Source organism: Parasteatoda tepidariorum, chromosome 10 (genome assembly GCF_043381705.1).
Source record: "Parasteatoda tepidariorum isolate YZ-2023 chromosome 10, CAS_Ptep_4.0, whole genome shotgun sequence".
NCBI lineage: Eukaryota > Metazoa > Arthropoda > Arachnida > Araneae > Theridiidae > Parasteatoda > Parasteatoda tepidariorum.
In genome coordinates this window covers 55,603,362-55,623,360 of record NC_092213.1, presented here as the reverse complement: position 1 = coordinate 55,623,360, position 19,999 = coordinate 55,603,362, and the positions used below count along the sequence as shown (strand labels likewise).

General features: G+C 27.4%; 2 protein-coding genes across 5 annotated transcripts in view; one reads left to right on the top strand and one right to left on the bottom strand.

Moving 5' to 3' along the window:
• Positions 1 to 1,369: 1,369 nt before the first annotated feature.
• Positions 1,370 to 17,486, bottom strand: LOC107439479 (DNA polymerase kappa). Of its 2 annotated transcripts, XM_016052107.3 has the most exons (10): positions 17,161 to 17,486; positions 15,049 to 15,260; positions 13,637 to 13,789; positions 12,293 to 12,737; positions 11,851 to 11,975; positions 10,528 to 10,694; positions 9,300 to 9,429; positions 7,055 to 7,226; positions 4,895 to 5,327; positions 1,370 to 1,504 (listed from the first exon to the last, which is right to left on the bottom strand). In XM_016052107.3, exons 1-10 carry the CDS (start codon positions 17,198 to 17,200, stop codon positions 1,420 to 1,422), a joined length of 1,962 nt encoding a protein of 653 aa, XP_015907593.1. In that variant the 5' UTR covers positions 17,201 to 17,486; the 3' UTR covers positions 1,370 to 1,419. The 2 variants fall into 2 exon arrangements, with proteins under 2 accessions (XP_015907593.1, XP_042908307.1); XM_043052373.2 differs by lacking the exon at positions 15,049 to 15,260 and having other exon boundaries at positions 17,161 to 17,301.
• LOC107439480 (myeloid leukemia factor) overlaps positions 17,357 to 19,999 on the top strand; it is a 20,539-nt gene continuing 17,896 nt past the window's right edge. Inside the window, exon 1 of one of the 3 annotated variants that reach the window (XM_071187190.1) lies at positions 17,357 to 17,784. Coding sequence is in view for 1 of the 3 variants with exons in the window: in XM_016052108.3 (XP_015907594.1) it covers positions 17,914 to 17,948 (35 nt within the window). In the remaining 2 variants the exon portion in view is untranslated. The other 2 variants (XM_016052108.3, XM_071187191.1) reach the window with 2 other exon arrangements.

Below are 19,999 nucleotides of genomic sequence, written 5' to 3'. Positions count from 1 at the left end.
ATAGTAGCTTTAAATTTTAAAACGTCTCTAACTTTGCCTTAGGAGGGGAAAAACTGCATTGCAGGTCGAAGGAGTTTTTTTTTAAAAGCCATGACTAATCTGTTTAATAAAAATTTTCTAAAATCTTACTTTACACAAACACATGCATTATAAAGGGTCATAATCAAATATGAATACATATACAACTTTTTGAAAGTTGTTATTTAATTCACATATCAATTACTGTTACATAACACATTGTATGAATCTAAAACAATTAAAAATTTAAGCATTAGTTTTCATATTTCAACCTGAGTAATTTTGGGAAACTTTTATGTATTATGAATTGGGAATGCTGACAACTAACATGAACCGACATGTTTTTTTTTAACGTTTTGAATGATCACAAGTTGTCATTCATTCAGCATCTTCTCAATGAAAATTGGTGGATTCTTCTATTTTTCAAGAAGTCAAATATTATGTAAAAATATGTGAATCGTTTTATGAACACTTTCACATATTTTAATTGGCTTGTAGAATCCCCTTATTAGAACCCCATAAAAAATCATGTTGGAACAGTAGATAAATTGCTAAAATCAACATCGCTGCAATTTGGTAAATTTAACCAATCAAATCTTCTGAAAGTGGCTTATACTGGATGTGTCATTTTTCTGTAAAACCTTGTGGACTCATTTATTTCCTCTAGCCAAATGTCATCGATCATTAAGTTCAAATTGAGATTTACAATTTATTATGGTTTTTACAATTTCTATTAAGGTTTTGTGTAGTGACTTTATAAAAGAACATTAAATTTTCCCAGAGCAGTTAAATGGTTATTGCACTGAATAAGACAAGCTCCAACACAAAAGGTTGATAGGTTTCTCATAATTGAAAAAAAAATAAATATCTGATTTAAAGCTTAGGATATCACTCTGAAAGTAATAGAATGTTTGATTAATGCTACACAACATAGTGGTCCATATATGCACCAGTTTCAATTTTTTATAATGATAATAAAATAAATATTTAATTTTCACATTTAAATCATTTTGATTTTAGCCAAAATTCATTTTTTTACTCCTATCTGTGCAATTTTTTTAATGAGAAAACTACAAACTCGATAACTATTCTAAATACTCATCAAAGAAACTCATTGAATTTGGATTTAAACAGACTAAAAGTTTAAATGCACATACTGGTAAAAAGCAATTATACAACCATTATTACGCTTATATATTAATACCATTATATTAAGTGCCAAAATTTTAAAGAACTTTTTTGTTTTGGCTATAAGAAACGGTTTCCTTACAAAATTTTTTGTCTTAGTCTTCTTTTGTAAATTGATAAGTTCAGTTTTTAATGTGTGATAAAAACTTTTAATACATTCAGATTTATTTTTTTTTTGGAAGTATAGAAAAATACATTTTTTAGTTTAATATTTTAATGAAAATATTCATCTATTCTTCTTGAAGTTTTTTGAGAAGTTTTTGGTTTCTTGCAGTGTTTATCATTGTGCTGCAACTTCCTATAACAAATGATAAAAAAAATTTTAATCAATGATAACGTGCAGCTTACAAAAATAAAAAGAAATACATAAAAAACTTATTAATATCAAGCTATGAAACTCTTTCTTAATTTAATTTAGATTAGAGCAAATTACTTTGAGTAACAATCAAGAAGAAAAGATCAATTTGACATATTTCCAGAAGGTTTTCAAATTAGTTAACTTATAATTTTAGTTTAATTAACCACAATAATAAAGTTATTTTTAACCTTGAAAAAATAGTTAAATACATCTTATTGAATTATTTATTATCTTATTGAAAATTAGCTCTGTGCCAAAAAAAAAAAAAAAAAAACATCCGTGAAACATCCAAAAAACATTTAAAATATTTTAAATTCAGTAAAATAAGGAAAGTTATTCTTTTTAAACAAAATAAGAATTAAAATGAAAACTGTAAAAAATGAATTACCATAGGATTACATTGTAAGATAAGTTTATTAGATTTCAGAATTAGTCATTTTAAAACACAGATATGCAGTTAAATTTTAAGATACTAAATAACCATATTACAAATTAATAAATTATACTAAAACAATTATGTGTTATTATAGTGTTTTAATTTGTAATAAGATTGATTACAGGTAAAAAAAATATGGAATTTTAAAATTTTATTCTGTAAAAAGCAGTTAAATACATAAAAATACTGGAATAAGAAAAAAGCTGAAAATATAGATTTGAGGAAAATAAAATTACCAGATAACATTGGAAATTACAGGGCACAATCAAAAAGTTTCTATTTGAGGGCGATGCGGAAGGGTATATACACAAATTAATAAGTTGCCAATCTTCGGTGAGTTTATAAATCTGAATATAGTTTCAAATGCGTGTTTTCAAAAATGAACACAATTCAAAATGCGTGTTTATGAAGATAGACAATGCAATTCAGGGTGTATACATTTTCGTAAACAAGTATTTTGAGTCATGTTCATTTTCGTAAACATGCATTTACGATCTGTTCTCAGATTTAAAAACTCATTGGCACAATATAATGTGCTTGCTCAGATATTTAAGCATGCGATATTAAAGTGGCATTCATTTATTTCCTAAGTATGTGTAAGGAATTATGAGCAATATTTTAACCAAATGCGTCCAAACATGGTTAATGTGTGGTTATCTTTTAGGTTGCCATAGAACTGAGACCAGTAGACATTCACTGTACAATAATGAAGAATGTGCACGAAGAAGCATGTAAGTTGAAAACCATAATTGTGAAATAGTGCTAAAGAACTTAATGGTGCTTTGGATTCAGGATAAGATGCAAGTTCACCTAGAAAGCCTTTCCATCCAATGTAGCACATTTCAACCAACATGTTCAATTTTGCTTTTAAAAAGAATTTTGAAAATAAGGGATATTAATATCTTATGCAAGCCTAGCTTATACCCTTGTCAGCAAAAATAAACAAATTACAAAAACCCTGCCCCCATTAGGCACTTACACAATATTTAAACGGCCTCTTATATAAGTAGCATGGTAAAGAAACTATAAAAAAAGGATAAAATACTGATATATAAGCTGAAGTATTGAAGGTAACTATTTTTATTTAATAGAACTTTAAAAGATCAATTTTGAAGCAAATATCTAAAGTTAAAAAAATATGAAACTAGTACGTGGTATATTACAAGGATAACTGAAAAAGAGAGAACTTAGTCTGAAATTAAATTAAAAAGAAACCTTTCTATAAGACATTCTTTTATTATAAGCGTGGCAGAAAGGAGAAATAAAATTTTAATACAATTTTCAGTTAAAAACAAATTAGTAAGGAGTGTGTTAGATTTTTTTAAGCTCCTCACATTTTTCAAGGTAAAGAATACCCCACTATTTCACAATTTTTTTTAACTTAAAATTTCTGATTGAAAATTATTTAAATTTATAAATGTTTATAATTTTTTTTTTAAATAATAGAGTAAACTGTTTAGCTTACCTTATTATTTGAATATCATAGCTTCCAACCTCTAGTTACAAAAATGCAGAAGATAGACAAAAAAATGCAGAAGAAATGCCTAAACTGCATACGAATTACCAATAAATTTATAAAAGAAGCGGATTTTAATTAATTATTTATTTATAAATCCACTTAATATGAGCATAAAAATGCAATGCTCACCTTTTTTTAAAACAAAAAAGGAAATATTTTTTAAAAAAACTTTTGACCAGTTACTTGATGGTACAATATTAATTTATTAATTCTTGACTAAAAACTTAGTTACGGCCCTGCCTAAGGCTGTTACAAGAAGAGTAGCGATGTCTGACTTAAAGAAAATACTAGCTATCAGGCAGCCGGGTAAAATGCGGAAGATCTTCTCTTCTGCGCATAAAAGCGGAAAAAAATAGCTAAAATAAGAAAAATGCAGAAAGCTTCTGCAAAATGCGGAAGGGTTGGCAGCTATGTAATATTCATATTATTAAGAATTTTATTATTTAAGTCATTGATTCAACTGAAATTTTAAACTTAAGAAATAACATATTTTAAAGCTTAAAGATTTCAATAAAAGTTAAAATACTAACTTGAAATATGATCTTTGAAATACTAACATTTTAAACATGAGATATAACATAATTTATACATAAAAAATTTCAGTAAAACTTGAGATATAACATATTTTATACCTTAAAGATTTTAATAAAACTCACATGCACAATACTTCAATTTTAAGATAAACACAATCAAAATTGTTATAAAATAAAATTATGTGCTAAAATTTTTCTCACACCAAAAATTTTTTATAATAATTCTATTATTAATCCACTAAAAAATCTTCTGTAATTTGAAAATTACAGAAGATTTTACAGGGTTCAGAAAAAAAAATTTGAACAAAATTCCATTATAAAATAGAAGGTGACTAATTTCTTTTTAATTTGCATTCCTTTCTTTTTGTTTACCAATTTAATTATAAAATATTTTACAATATATATCTTAGTTGATGTTAGTTATGATGTTTGTTGATGATGAGTTATGCAAGCCAAAGATTTGCTATTTTAAACTCGCTTAAGCATGGAAAACGATGGTGTGAAATCATTCATTTGCTCAGTTCACAATCATTAAATAAAAAAGTTCTTGGATTCTCTAAAACAGTTACTTTGGCGGGAATGGATAGATTAAGGGTAGAATACTTGCGGCCCATTGCTGAAAATTCCAATAAGCTTTTTTGCCTCCACATCGCTGCAAAAGGCAGTCACTTTAAAAACCGATTAAATTTATTAATTAATATACTCTTATTGTTATTTGTTGTTAATTATTCATTTTTAATAAAGCTATGTTAAAAAATTTCTGTTTTTGCTGCACCCTGTATATAGAAATTATAAAATAAAATACACTTTTATGAAATAATAATAGTGCTAAGCTTGTTTACCTTTTTCTGTCAGAAACTTGTTCCTCAGCAAGAATCTTTCTGATTTCAACTTTGTTCAAACAGTTATCTATGTGTGTATTCAATTCAGTTAAATCTTTAACATTTTGATTCAAATTGCAAATAGGACATGTGTATGTAGCTTTTTGAGGACTTAAGTCCACTGCTTTCTCTATTGGAGGACTAGGGCAGTTGTTATTTATAGAATCGTCAGAGTGTGTTTTTTGTTGCTCACTGTTTAATTCAACAGGAGGGTTCAATTTATTGTTCACAAAAATTGAAGAATTCCCAAGGGATTCAGTTTCTGTGATTTCAGAGTCTATTTCAGTATCAGCACTAGTTGAACAACAAGGCTTCAAAAATTCTTTTATTTTCACTAAATGTTTTTCAGTACTTGGTAACTCACCTTCAAATATCAAATTAGCTATTCTTATGCCTACAAACAAACAATTTAAGTTTTAATTGAAATTAAAATAGACACATAAATTTTCAAAAAAAAGAAAAAAATGAGATTACCAGTAAGAAAACATTTATAAGTACAAAAAGGGTTTAAAAAGTATAAAAATTGGATAAAATGTAATTACATCTATAAATTTAACATTGCCTGAAAATGATTCATTTTCAGTCTTTACAAACATTTTACTGTTTAGAATACACTAGAAACTATAAAAACGATCTGTAGTTGCGTTTATAAATTTAAAAGACAAACATTTAAAAATATTAATTTTAAAATACTTTTTAGTATCATTTTTCAGCATTAGTATAGTATTTACAATAAATTATTTCTTATTTATTTTAAGTAAAATATATTGTTTAACAAGAATGTCATAGAGTAAGCTCTTAAAAAATTTTATTTTGGAAACATGTTATAATTAGAGAAATTTTGTAGCCTTTTTAACCCTGTTAACTTCTTTAACATCCTCTGACTATTAGATCATCAGTTCTATTAACCTGAGCTATAATTAGCGTATAATTACTTCATTCTAGTTCAATATGGATCAATAAGATATGCAAAATAAGATAAGATATGCAAAGATATGCAAAATCTCTCTATTAAGCTAAAGTAAGAAACTTTGAATGTTATAATTTTGATGTCAATCATTTTTATGCTTCAGTATTTGTAGGTTAAAATTATTTCTTAATTATTGTAAACAAAAATATTGTTTACAGAAAGGGTTATAGAAATTAGCACTTGGTAAAAAAAAGGAGTTTTAATTCAGAAATATGCTATCATTAGAAAGATTTTGCATTCTTTTCTGACTGGTTCTCTATTTTTACTTCAATAGAACACTGGCTCAAATTACTTACTCCTTAACTAGCAAATAATTAATTAATTCTTGTGTAATATGAATCAATCAGGTAGAAAGAGATGCAAAATATCTCTATCACTTTTAAAAAGTGTAAGCTAAATTAAGAAACTATGAAAAATACTAAAACCATCTATTAATAAACAGCAGTTCTTTTAAACCTTAAAATGTGTATTTTTTTAAATTTAAATTCAAGATATTTTTTAATGAAAACCAAGAATTAAAAAATTTATTGTGCTTCATAAATAAAAAATGTATTTTTTACGTAAATGACCAGAAATATTCAGAAATGATAATCAAAGAAGTATTTTCTTTATAAGAAAATTAAAAGAAACTGAAAGTTTATGCATAGATGTATTAATCTACTTTTTTTAGAACAAATGATTTGTAAATTCTTTATGAAGCAAAAATAAATGCTTGTCAGAAGCTTTAAGTGACATTCAACAGTTATAGATGAAAACTACATAATTTTTTTTTTGGTTAAAAAAATATATCTTGTATATACTTCTTTTTAGCGTGAGATAACGGAGAAACTTTTTTTCATTCTTACCAAGTAAAATGAGGATTAATTTAGATTCTTTAATTTTTAACTGTTAATTAATCAGTAAAACTTTTTACCTTAAGACTGGATTATAAAAAAACTTTTTCTAGCATTTTAACCAAGCATAGAATATTATTTAAGGAAAGTATTTACATAGCAGGTTTCGGTACTTCAATTTAACGATTAATGACAATAGTCGTATTGCATATTAAATTAAATCTAAGATAAAAATGGTTTTAAAAATTTGCATTATTTTATAGAGAGCTTCCAACTAGATCTATGATAAAAAAAAAATTAAAAAAATTGATACTGTACCCATGAGTCTTAACTGTAATGGTTTAGGTGCAACTGAAGCAATTTCTGCATCAAGTAGCTTTTTGGCAGCTTTCATTATAATATCCTTATCAGAAGTGTAAAAAGAGAGCGAATGATTCCTTGTGTGGGAAACAAAATTAGTCGTTTTATACTTCAAAACTATGACTTTTCCCTAGATAAAAAAAGATACTTATTAAAATAAAAAAAAGCAAAACTTTATTCAATACCTAAACTCGAATTGACACCCAGTGCAATAGTAAATATAATCTTGCATACAAATAATAAGTTAGAGGTAGTTCATATAATGCGTTTAGCAATTTTTAACACAATGAAACAAATTATTATGTATATCACTCCATCTATGATAGACCATATGAATCACACCATATGAATCACATACCACCATATGAATCACAATATATCAATTGTTTTTTATTCAGCCATTCAGAAGCAAAAATTAGACCTGAACAAGAAACTATGACTGATGCAACACTTAAAGGGGAAAAAAGAGTAAATAGTTACTAAAACTATCATATTGTTATAGAACCTACATTTATTTTAAGAACATACCCACACAAAAGAGTGTGAAACACAGATAAGCTCTCAGAAACTAGTAATTGGGGGAAAAATCAAATCATGTGATAATTAAACCATAAGTAATCAAGAATCTGTCTAATGTGATAACTGAAATGTAATTTCTAGTAAGTTACTATTTATTTCTAGTAAGGTTACATTAAAATGCTTTTTCAATTTAGATGAAAAAACTCATTTATATTAGCTGATAAAATTTAATTTGAATTTTAACAACATTTTTTGTAGTAAGTATGTTTACTACTACCCAACAGGTGTTATAAAAAAGTAAGAAACTTAACGTCTTGATTTCTTTACATTTATAAAATAAATTTTATAAATACTCCAAACTGAAAAAGGAATTATATGTTATGACTTATTTTACATTCCCTAAAAACAGGCATATTGTAACCACTTTTATTCAATATCACTTCATCAAAGCTGAAGTTAATAACGAATGGCATACCAAAGTTATAGTGGTGGTAAATATACTTACCACGGCCTTAGAAAGGGTTTAAAATAAAAATTTGTTAAACATCTATCAAGTATTTCTTATTGCTTCATAAAAACTATAACTTTTAAAGCATGTATAGTTTAAGTGCATACAATTTAAATTTTTTAAACAGCTTTTGTAACTGTAAGTATCAATTTGTAAATGCAGGGAATCTCATAAACCAGTCTCTTGTAGCACATGTCCGTGCAACCTAAGTTTCTAATATGAGCTTATTAATCTTAATAGCTGAACCTGATACTATAATGAACACAACCCACCTGCTAATTGGTCTCTTGCAACTACCACTGAGTTTCTATAATGTACAGCTAGGCAAAAAAACATCATTTACAGAGTTAAGGACAGTCATTACATTTATACATAACTTAATATTCTCACAGAAATATAACTTTAAAGCGGTCCAAATGTGCATGGTATTAAATTGAAGACAACTTAAATCATAGTTCCTTGATATTGATTTCTTTCAAAATATCTTGCATAGTATTTTCAACTATTCTCTTATGAGTTTGAACTCTGGCAACATAGAATTTGTTCAGCTAAAATCAGCTTTGATTACTCTATCATTATATTAGAGGAAACCATGATTACAGGTCGCACAATTTATAAAACTGGCCATGCAAATATAACTTAAAAGCTGTCAAAAGGTCCATGGTGGTAAATTAAAAACAATTAAAATCATATTTTGTGGGTCTCTACTTCTTTCAAAACATATTAGACCAACTTGCATAGTATTTGCAACTTTCCTCTCAAGAGCTCTGGGATCATAAAAACTTTTCTGTAGAAACAAAAGGTTTTATTACAATATCATCATATCACATCGAATGCCAGTAATGATGACTGGTTATGCAATTTGTGTTACACACAGGATATTTCAATAGCATTGTGAAATATTAAAATTTTTTCGCTATGAAAAATACAACAAAAAAAAATTAAATGTATTCTACTGCATTATTCCAATATTTTTTAAAAAAAAAAACATTCACAACAAGTAAAATAATACGGAATGCACCATAAACAAGAAAAACTACTATCACTTTCAAGGGTAAAATTAAGATTAGTAAAATTTAATAATTTATCAGAAATTGTGCATTAAAAAATATTCTTTCAACTTTTTAAAAGGGGAAAAAATAAAAGCAAGTAAAATATAATCAAGTTTTACAATACCAACATATTACGATGAACCATATCTTCAACCACTTCTTCACATATTTCTTGGCATTTTTCAAGTAATTCGTCACGATGACTCATCTCTCTAAATGTATGCTCTGTCCCAATACTCTTCCTTACATAATCACTAAAATAAGAAACATAGTTCAAGTCAGTGAGAGCATCTGCCATTATTTAACATGCAGGGTGTTTTAAGAGGGAGCAATAAGGCAAACATACAAAAATAATTAAAAATCTCATAAGAACACAAGTTTGTAAAAGCTATGCAGCATTGCTGGAAGTAGATTTCAAATTGTACAAAATATAAAAAGACAGTAAAAAAATTTCAAAATCAATTTATATAAAGTATATTTCCACCCATATTATATATGTGCAATCAATACTACTGCAAGAGATGCACAATATTTTTTCCAGAATGCTGCAGCAGCAACATGTGTTAGAGACACATTTGGTATGTTTAAAAGGACTTATGAACAGAACAACATGGAATAAGACAGGACAACATGGAGTTATTCAAGGGACACACACAGATAAACTCGCCATTTTATTATTATAGATTTGTCTTAAATTTTCAAACAGATGAAAACTGAGCTAGGTTATAAGGAAGAAAAAAAAAAGAAAGGATTATTTTTTTGATATATAAAGTGGAAATAACATCATGAAAGCACAAGTAACATCACAAAAACAGCAATACAATAATTTTCTCTACTCTTTGTAAATACAATGGGAGTTTCAAGGTTACATGATTTTCCCACCCTCTACATTTCCCCCCTTTCTGTTACTAAGAAGGGTAAAATCTCGCTCCTTCTTTACAGCAGTTCATTTAAGCATGAAACTCACACTGAAGTGAGGAAAAAGTAAGATTAGTGCAGATATCTTGGTAATGGAGAGGGGAAGTGTGGAGAGTAGGAAAATCGTGAAACCTTGAGACACTTATTCTATTTACAATGAATATAAATACAATGCACCTTACACAATATCAAACCACAGAATGAAAGAGAGAAACAAAGAGATGTAAAAAAAATGTCACTCGTTTATGTTTATGCCTTAGGCTAATATGAAAATCCAGCTTTTTGCAGACTGAGAACTTCACTTTGCAAAGCACGTCCAAAGCTCACTGCAATAAACCTAACAAATGATTTTGGCAGCTTACAAAGAGCTGGATTTTTTAATTAGTCTAAGGACATGTACATCATTCATACAAATTTTACCTAATTGTGATTACCTTTTCACAGTGGTGCTCCCAAGACCAATAGCAACTCTTATATAAAAATCAATTGTAGAGGGAGAAAATAATAAGCCTACAATGTCACGATTAGTCCACAAATCAACGCAGGTAAAAATACCTAAAGCATTCAAAATTTGTCCTTGAACTGGTCCAATGCCGGAAACCTATTAAAAATATTGTTTAAAACAAAAGTAGATGGCAAGAAAATTTTTAATAAAAATATTTGCAATTTTTTAGCTTTGAAATACACATGAATAATCCACAGCCATTTATTTTACATCAGAATGAGAAATATTTGAAAAAAAAGTTTAGACAATTACCAGATATTTTTTACGTTACAAGGGTTTATATTTATAAATATAGTATCTGGAAAAAAAAATTGCCTGAATTTTCCTCAATTATCCAAATGAGCAATTCTAAAAAATAATATTGGTGGATAGAAAATACAAATAAAATCTAAAAAACAAGAGAAATTAAAAGTCATATGCATCAATATCAGTAAAAACTCATTGTTATTTGCATATAGCATCTAGTTACATTATAGAATATTATGATGTATCCTGATATCTATGCACATACAAATCAAAGTTCAATTCCCATCCCAAAGTTCTTTCCCAATTTTAAGCTATAGACTGTAATATCATAAACCATCCACAAACCAGCTGACAGGTAAAAGTAAGTGTTCTTATAAATAAATATTTAGAAAAATTCATGACGCAGAAAATGGGGAAAATTTATTCCCCATTCACTATGATGTCATCTTTATAAAGCTTATATTTACTATGATGTCATCTTCATAAAGATTCAAAGCTCAAAATACTCAGGAGAAAATACTTTTTGAGATGATAGCAAATATTCATAAGACTTTCCTCTTAAACATAAAAAATAGTATTAAATCCGAAAGTATTTATTTCCGAAAATTTTCCCAATTTATACTTTAGATGAGGATGAGATGGACTTATTATAAATGTTTCATGAGTGTATATTAACATTTGAAAGAGGGGTCAAACTGATAAATTAGCTATTATTTACAATGACTAGTTTAATTATTAGTTATACATAATTCTTATTAATGCTTGGCCACAGTGGTATTCTCATTACATCCATTGAACCCACGTATATTTTTACCAATCAGATTTGAAAAATTAGTTGCATTTGAACTTTTTTTTTTTTTACTAAACTAATGTTAAAAGTACTTGCCAGGAATAGCAACAAACTACTGATTTTTCATATGGCATCACATCTAAAATTATAATTCAATAAAAATAATATTTATTCTAAAACTATAACTTAATTTTTTATAAAGATATAAAGACATACCTTTTTGACTGGTAATGTAGATATAAAACTTTGCACAGCTTCAAGTGTAGATGGTATTTGATACTGCCCGTTTGGTTTATTCTGATCCGAACATACTTTTGCAAGCATTGTGTTAGGGGCAATTCCTGTGAAATAATATGCATTACATATTTTTTATGAACACAATAGGCTTGCAAAAACAAAGCAAATGTGCAAAAATCAAAAGTAAATGATGAACTTAACATCATTTACATTTAACGTCTTTATGTGAGCATTGAGATAACACATTTCATGAAACAACGAAGTACAACACATAACCATAAAGAGTTGACTTTTGCATTTTTAGACTTTTTCAATTTATTCAGATTTTATATTCCTAATATCAATAATAAACACACTTCAAAGTTATTAGGATGAATAAATAATATCAAGTTGAAAAATTATTCTTATTAAAGAGTCCTACCAGCACTAGCAGTTAAATTTGTAGCTTCTTGAATTTTCCTCCTTATCTCATTCACAATATCGTAAGATTGCTGGTCTCGTTCTTGAACATTCATCGACTGAGAACAAGTCAAGCATTCTTTATACGAATCAGTTTCTTCATCACCATTATCTTCTTCTTTAGAGACAGAGCTGCACTGACTATTTGTGATGCAAAAGTTCTTATGTTGTTGCCTTTTATGCTCAAGTTTAATATATTCAGTTAAATCCAGGTAAAATTCATCTAAACCAGAAGAGCTATAGTCTGGGTCATAGTTTTTAATTACATTTCTGACCATTTTGCTCACTTTTCGGTACTTTTCAAAGTTGCATGGTACAATGATGAGCTTAGGGCAAAGTTTTTTAGCAATAAAGCCTGGCATAGCAGCCCGAACTCCAAATTTTCTTGCCAGGTAATTTGATGTAGACTGTAAAATAAAAGTAGGAAAAGTAAAACAAATTGAAATGTAAAAGCAAATTTATTTCAAAAAAGTCAAACTTAAAAAGTTTTTTTCCAGAAAAGACCAGCAAGGAAAAAAAACTTACTTTTTTGGCTGCATTGAAGTAAATTTTATAAAATGTGACTTTTTACACTAAGGATATTACTAAATTTTCACTCTGTAATAAGAGGAGCATCGATTTGTCTCAAAAGATAAGTATATTTTCAATATAAAAATCGATTTGAATTCTTCTTTAATAGAATTATTTTTTTCCACTGTTTCTAAATTAATTATATCTCTAATTTATTCAAAAATCCTTAGAATATATGCTTTGGTTAAGAAAATTTTTTTTTAATAAAAATTTATTTGCTAAAAGATTTTTCTCTCTTGACACCTTGATTTCGATACTTTGAAATTTTAATGTTATAATTTTGGTATTTTTTCAAAGTACATTATAATGATTTCTAAAAGTTGTTACAAAATGCCTTGTGGTAATTATAAAGTTTTTCCGAAAAGAAGAAAGTAACTCCGATTGCAATAACAACTATAAAATATCAAACATAAAAACATGTTGTGTATCAACTACAATTGAATAATATTGTAACAATATAAAAATTTTAAAAATACAAAATAGTGAAAATTGCTAGACTCAATAAGCTTGAATAAATTCATGAATAAACTCATTTTTGGTTGCCATGGTAAATGACCCAGTTTTCTAGCGTTAAGCATGGTCTTAATTTGTGACAAAAATTTTCATGTAATGAAAACTTGATTGGAGTATTCGCTAAAATAAGATCAATAAGTTTAGAATTTAAATGCTTCGAACGCTTTCAAATAAGTATAAAAAAGTTAGATAATAATAGTAAATGAGGAGACAAATTTTTTACCAACATAGAGGAAGTACCAACTGCCATAGGTTTTTCTCTTAGAGATGGATCGTCTTCCATTTCAACAGCAGCATAGAATGCATCCATGTCAATATGAACAATAGAATGTGAGAGGTCTCTCTCAATTTCAAACATTGAGGCAAGTTTGGTCATCTGAAATGAGTACACTAAGCAATTTAATAAATGGTTTAATCAGCTTGAATTTTAAAACAGTTTTTTTTTTTTCGAATAATAGATATATTTTTCATGATACTTTTTACACTACAGGGGAAGTTTTAGGAAAAATTTGAGTCTGTAAATGGATCCTTCACAATATTTGCTAGTAAACAGAATCATCACCCAAAATTTTATAAAAAAAAACTTTAAAAAAAACTAGCTCTTTCACAAAATAAGTTACCTTAAAAATAGCCTCTTCCCAGTATATTTGGTTTAAAAAGAAGAGCTGATAACATTTTTAATTCATAATTTTAAAAAAACTCCTCTGAGGCTATGATTCTTGCGTTGTTTCACAGAAATCTTATTTTCGATATTAATGAATTAACAGTGGCAGAAAGAATTTGATTCTATGACAATTTTAGATTCAAAAATAATGACTAGATTTTTCAAACATTTGCCCAAATAGGACTTTTCCGAAATAATCTACACAGATTACTAGTTCTTTACAAAAACAGGACCTCATTTTTCAGAAATTCACACAATTTTGAGTAGGATATTTCATAATTTTTCCAAAACAAGACCTTACACAAAAATGTTTGGACTCACCATTGCAACAGAGCTGGGTTTGGTATAATTTAAGATGATTTTAAAAAAAAAATTGCCAAATACAAATATAATTGGGACATTTTTGTAAATCCGGAACCACTTCTTAATATAACATTGCAAAAAATTATCAAATCTAGAAATCATATCTCATGGAATATCACGCAACATTATACTACTTTAAAAAATATTTCTTCTTCATACTCCTGACTTACTAATAATTTTAGATTTTTTCAACCCTTTCAAAGCAATTTTTATAATTTCACATGACATAAGGAAAATAAGAAATAATACAATACTCTTACAATCTAGGCAAGATTAGACATTCTTTTGGAAGAAATCCAAAATAACCACAAAAAAATATTTAAAATTTATGAAATTTAACTAAATTGGGTTTTAAAATAAAATTCAACAAATAGCATAACAAAATATTATGAAATACATTTATTTCAAGCACTTAATTTAAATTTGTAAACTATTTACTTTAACATTTTAAACTTACTTTAAATTTTAATAAATTCTTTTTTTTTTAAAAAAAAAGAAAATTTGATTTTTTTACTTATATTACGCAGGGAAATAAGAAACAATATTTCTAAACTAAAAACAGAAAATGTAACATTGTATGATGGTCGAAAATGTGACAAAAAAATCACCTTTTGAAGCGAAGTCTTTCTTTCTTGAGCAGTGGCTCTTTCCAAAGTTAAATTCATTTCAGTCACCTTAGAATCAATTGATTTTTGTCTTTTTTCTTGAAAAGTAAAATAGGGTGTTCCCTTCGATGCTTCATATATAATCTTATTAATCATTTCCTTATCCAAACCTTGCATACCAGCTTTCTGGTCATTTAGTTGCATAGTTTTTATTCCTGAAAAAATTTTCATAATTTAAATATTAAAAGAAAAGAGAGAATTGTTTTCTACAATTACTATGGAATAGTACAGATCAAGTTCAATGAACAACTTGTTATGCATTCAATAATTGCCTGCACTTTGAGCAATAGGAAGCTACAGTAGGGAACCGATTATCCGGAACGATCGGGACCATCAATATTCCGGATAACTGATTTTTCCGGTTTTCTGAATCGCTACAAAATGCCGTTTTTTTTATAGTTAAACCCAACTAAAAAAAAATATTTAAAAATAATCTTAAAAAGAAGAAAAAACGATGAAGTAATACACTAATGATTATTTCCAAAATGATGGTAAGGTAACATCTTTCAAAACAGAACGAAAAATCCTAAAATCTTATGAGAAAAAAATTTTTTAAAAATGGCGGGAAAACTAATCGAATTTCGTTCCGGTTTTTTGGTTTTCTGATTTCCGGATAACGTGTTCTGTACTGTATTTTATTTTAGTTTCAACATTTTAGTTACAAAGCTTAGTATACTAACTCCCGTTATTTTGAGACACCAGTTGTATCAGCTATCATCAAAAGCTTAAACATACTTATCTTGATAAAAACAAAAACTTAAGTTAGTTGTCTTATCATTATAACTTACTATCAGTCATTTTTTGTAATACCAGAAAAAATCTTTGCGTATTTTTTTTGAAGGAATATTCCCATACTAATACCTGTTTTTACAAACCACCATCACCAAGGTGCAAAAAAGTCTTTGTGCTTGCAAAATTTTTTAAGAAAAGTAGTGGTTAGCCTGGTGTGGCTACAAGCTATACCCTTCGAGTTGGTTCCCTTTTGTGATTTCTTAAGTCCTACCAGAATTTAGCGGCTTTTTGGCACAGGTACCAATAAGGAAATCTTTCCTTTTTATGTTGCTCTAAGCATTTGTTCAGATTTGCAATTGAGAGAGTAAGCAGATCAGTCGGGATGTCACGGGAGGTGGCATTCACTATTCGGATTTTCACTACTCTGTAAATTTTGTCAGACAATTCGGAATTTTTACAAAACTTCACTTTCTCTCTCTTTTTTTCTTCTTCAAATAAAAATAGACAATATTACCTCATTATTTAGATTTTTAAATTACGGTGAAAAAAATAGGCACAGGTATCATTTAAGAACCATTCTTATATCTTCCTCAACAAATTTATTTTTCTCCATGACTTCGAACCCATTTTTGAATCACTCGCTAGCTCTTACTTCCGAAAGCTAATGAACCAGTTTCATCAGAAATTGAGAGATAAGATGTCCCTATGAGGTCATATTCATAAACTCCCTCACTCTTCCTTTATGAAGAAGAAGTAAAAGAAATAATAATGAATAGGTAAATGCAGTTCGGTTAGTAATATAGGCAAATGTTGCACGAAGTTTGAAAAAAATTATCAATTAAATTACATACTGTAGAAACTTATCTTAATTTTTAAATACCTAAAAATTTCTATGATTAAAAGGTGTACAGTGATGTGCCTGGTTACTCTTGTTTATGAGCAAATTAAATAAACAGCTGTTATTTTTTGAAACCATCTTTATTTACCAACTCACAGCTGCAAAAATTAAAAGCTGGATGAATAATTTTGAAAAAAAGGACATGAAAGACAATAAATTTTAGTGACAGTCGGATAAGAGAAAAAAAGAAAGAAACGAAAATCATCACAAAAGAGGACGAACTTGAAGGGTATACCTTGTCACCCGTCAATCCCTAGGTAACCAATACATTTGTTTTTTAAAATTTTGCAAGTTAAACCATAATGGTGATTTCTCCACATGGAAATTTCCCCATAGAGTTAATTGAATAAAAAAATTGTTTACAAAATTGAACTACAAGATTTGCCAGAAATTTCTTAATTAAGAATAAAATAAAAAATTATTACCAGATTTATTTTGCTCTGCTCTTTGTTCCCTGTCCCCCATTTTGAATTTCAGAACAATATTCAGTATTCAAAAAATTTAAGATATATTCATGATAAAATAATTAATACATAGAAAATTATAGAGATATTGAGCTAGTTTTTAAATTCGTTGAAAATTCAAGTAGGCCTCCATTTGCCTGATTTGTTTATTTACTTTTGTTATTTACTTATGCCACCATTATTCATCTTAAATCAATTATGAAATTATAAACTTTTAACATATAATTTTTAAAATTTTGAATGACTAGAGTTTATAAAAAAATTAAACATTTTGTTTAAAATTCTTTATAACTCCAGAAAAACATATTTTTGATAAAATTCTTTTTTAAAGGCAATGTTTGTCTTTTGTGATAAAAATATGTTTGAGAACATGTAAAATATTATAATAATATTTTCTTGTTGAAAATGTTATAAATTTTTGAGGTTCTGTCTTTTTTCTTTCGATTTCATTTGTTTATCTTCATGCGCATGATGACGTCAGAAAACACAGAAATTTCTAGCATCTAGCAGAATTGGCATTCTGGCAGATTGTTGGTCAATTTTTAGAATAATTACGAAGGTGTTCGATTGCGTCTGCTTCATTGAGTTAGATATTATTTTAAAATATATATTTGTTATTACTGTAATCTGTACTAATATTGTAAATTTTGAAAATTTTTTAATTGAAGAAGTTGATTTTACTTAAATTCTTTGGTAGTGTTTAAAATTTGCATTATGTTGCGAGGTTTTGATGACGATCCTTTCTTCAGGTAAAAAGAAAAAAAAAATATGGGTTACTCTTCAAATTGTTTACAATTAATCTTAAAATGTGCTATGTTAAAAATGATGTGAAAAATTAATCTTTTTGTTTGAGATTTTAATGTTTAGCAGATATCATTGTTGAGCTATTTGTTGAAATCTTTTTTTCTATAGCTTCTAAATAGCTGTATGCTTGTGTTATAATCTAATGAATGTTCGAAGTCTTCATTTCATTAGTAATGGCACTTTTTATTTAATTTAGATTCTATTTTTCTCTTAATATTCATTGCTTTAAAATTTATTGTTGAAACTTTAATATAAATTTGCATAATTATCTGAACTCCATTAAATTTTTTTCGTTGACATATTAGTGATTCCGCTAACGCGTTAAAACGCGTAAATTCTCCATAAATAGTGGAGGAAACACGATGAATAAGTTATGTTACTTCATCTAGTAAACGTAATTCTTCACCACAGGAGAAAAAAAATTATTATATTTCTTAAAAATTTATTTCTATTTTTTAAATAGGGCAGTTTTATTTGGCTATATCAATTAAAGCAAGCAAGTACTGGTATAAAAGATTTCCTTGTTTACGTATATTTTTACAAGATACAATTAAGTCAACTTTGGTCAAGTGGATCAGCTGCCAGCTACCTTGATATAAATGTTGTATGTTGAGGGAAACATTTATTTTTGTGGATTTAACATAATTGAGAAGTGATTGTTATAATAATAATCAAAATTAGGTATCAAAATTATATACTTTCATAATTATTAGTTTTAAAAATGTTTGGCGTGCAATTGAAAGATGTCCTAAGAATCGTAGTTTGATTTTGATGTAAAATTGAAGCCTGATAAATTGAAAATAACTTTTGTGTGAAATGTGTTCAAAATTTATTATTTGTAATCAACGTTAACTAAACTCTACATTTTTTAACTAGTTACAATGCATTAATTCCTGGTTTATGATTTCTTTTGTGTTAACAAAAGTTCATGTTAAATCTAGTTTGATTTTTTTCTTTCGCTCTTCTCCTTGTTGAGGTTTCAAGCTAATGGTGTTAAACATTATGTTAGTATTTATGATATTATTGTGATTTTTAGGGATATGTTTCTATATTGGTGTCTGTTTGCACCAAATACAAAGGTGATTGTACCCCGGAATTCCGAATTCTTCTGTGCCTAAAAACTAGAAGCAGGGCATGTAATTTTTCCTCAAAGATTTTGACTATTGCATCGTATGTCAAGAAAATAATTTATGATATTGTGATTTTTAGGGATATGTTTCCATATTGGTACCTGTTTGCACCAAATACAAAGGTGATTGTATTCCAGATGTACCCTGAAATTCCGAATTCTTCTGTGCCTAAAAACTAAAAGCGGGGCATGTAATTTTTCCACAAAGATTTTGAGTATCGCCTCATATCTCAAGAAAATTATTTTGCGAACTTCCAAGAATCCAAAAACTTCTAATCCGACTGCAACAAAAAAACTTATGCTAAATCCTGTTAGAGATGTATCACGTGATTCTTCTGCCAATTTGATTCTTTTGGTTTGGCTAATTTTTGCTGTTTTGAATATTTGGAACTGTGATGTCACAATTTTTAATATCAAAATCGATATTTGTATTTACCTGACTAAAAAGTTAGGCGTTGCAATTCATATTCACTCAATATAAAAATCATACATCAAGATTCCTGTTCACACAGTTTAAAAATCCAATAGTGTAATTCATATTCATGCATTTTCAATATCGCAATTTGTATTTATGGCGTCCAATATCTCAATTCACACGATTTTTAAATCCAATTTTGCAATTCATATTCACGCAATTTTAAAATACAAAATCGCAGTTCTTGTAAGAAGTATTTTTTTGAATTAGTTACAAAGATGTGATATTCTTTATTGGTAGATAATTAAATTATAAAGGTTAGTTTAAAAAATTATGTTAAAATATGTAAAAATTTTAGTTTGTAAATTGTTATCTTGATATCAATTTTTTGTCCATAAAATTTTCAGGGTTTTTCATTTTGTGTCACAATTACTCCTGCAAATGTAATAGCT

Coding starts and splice junctions, on each gene's coding strand:
- LOC107439479 (XM_016052107.3), bottom strand. CDS start 17,200: ATGGGGGACAGGGAACAAAGAGCAGAGCAAAATAAATCTG. Junction 13,790..15,048: donor GAAAGACTTCGCTTCAAAAG/GTGATTTTTTTG, acceptor TACTCATTTCAG/ATGACCAAACTTGCCTCAAT. Junction 9,430..10,527: donor GGGAGCACCACTGTGAAAAG/GTAATCACAATT, acceptor TTCTTATTTTAG/TGATTATGTAAGGAAGAGTA.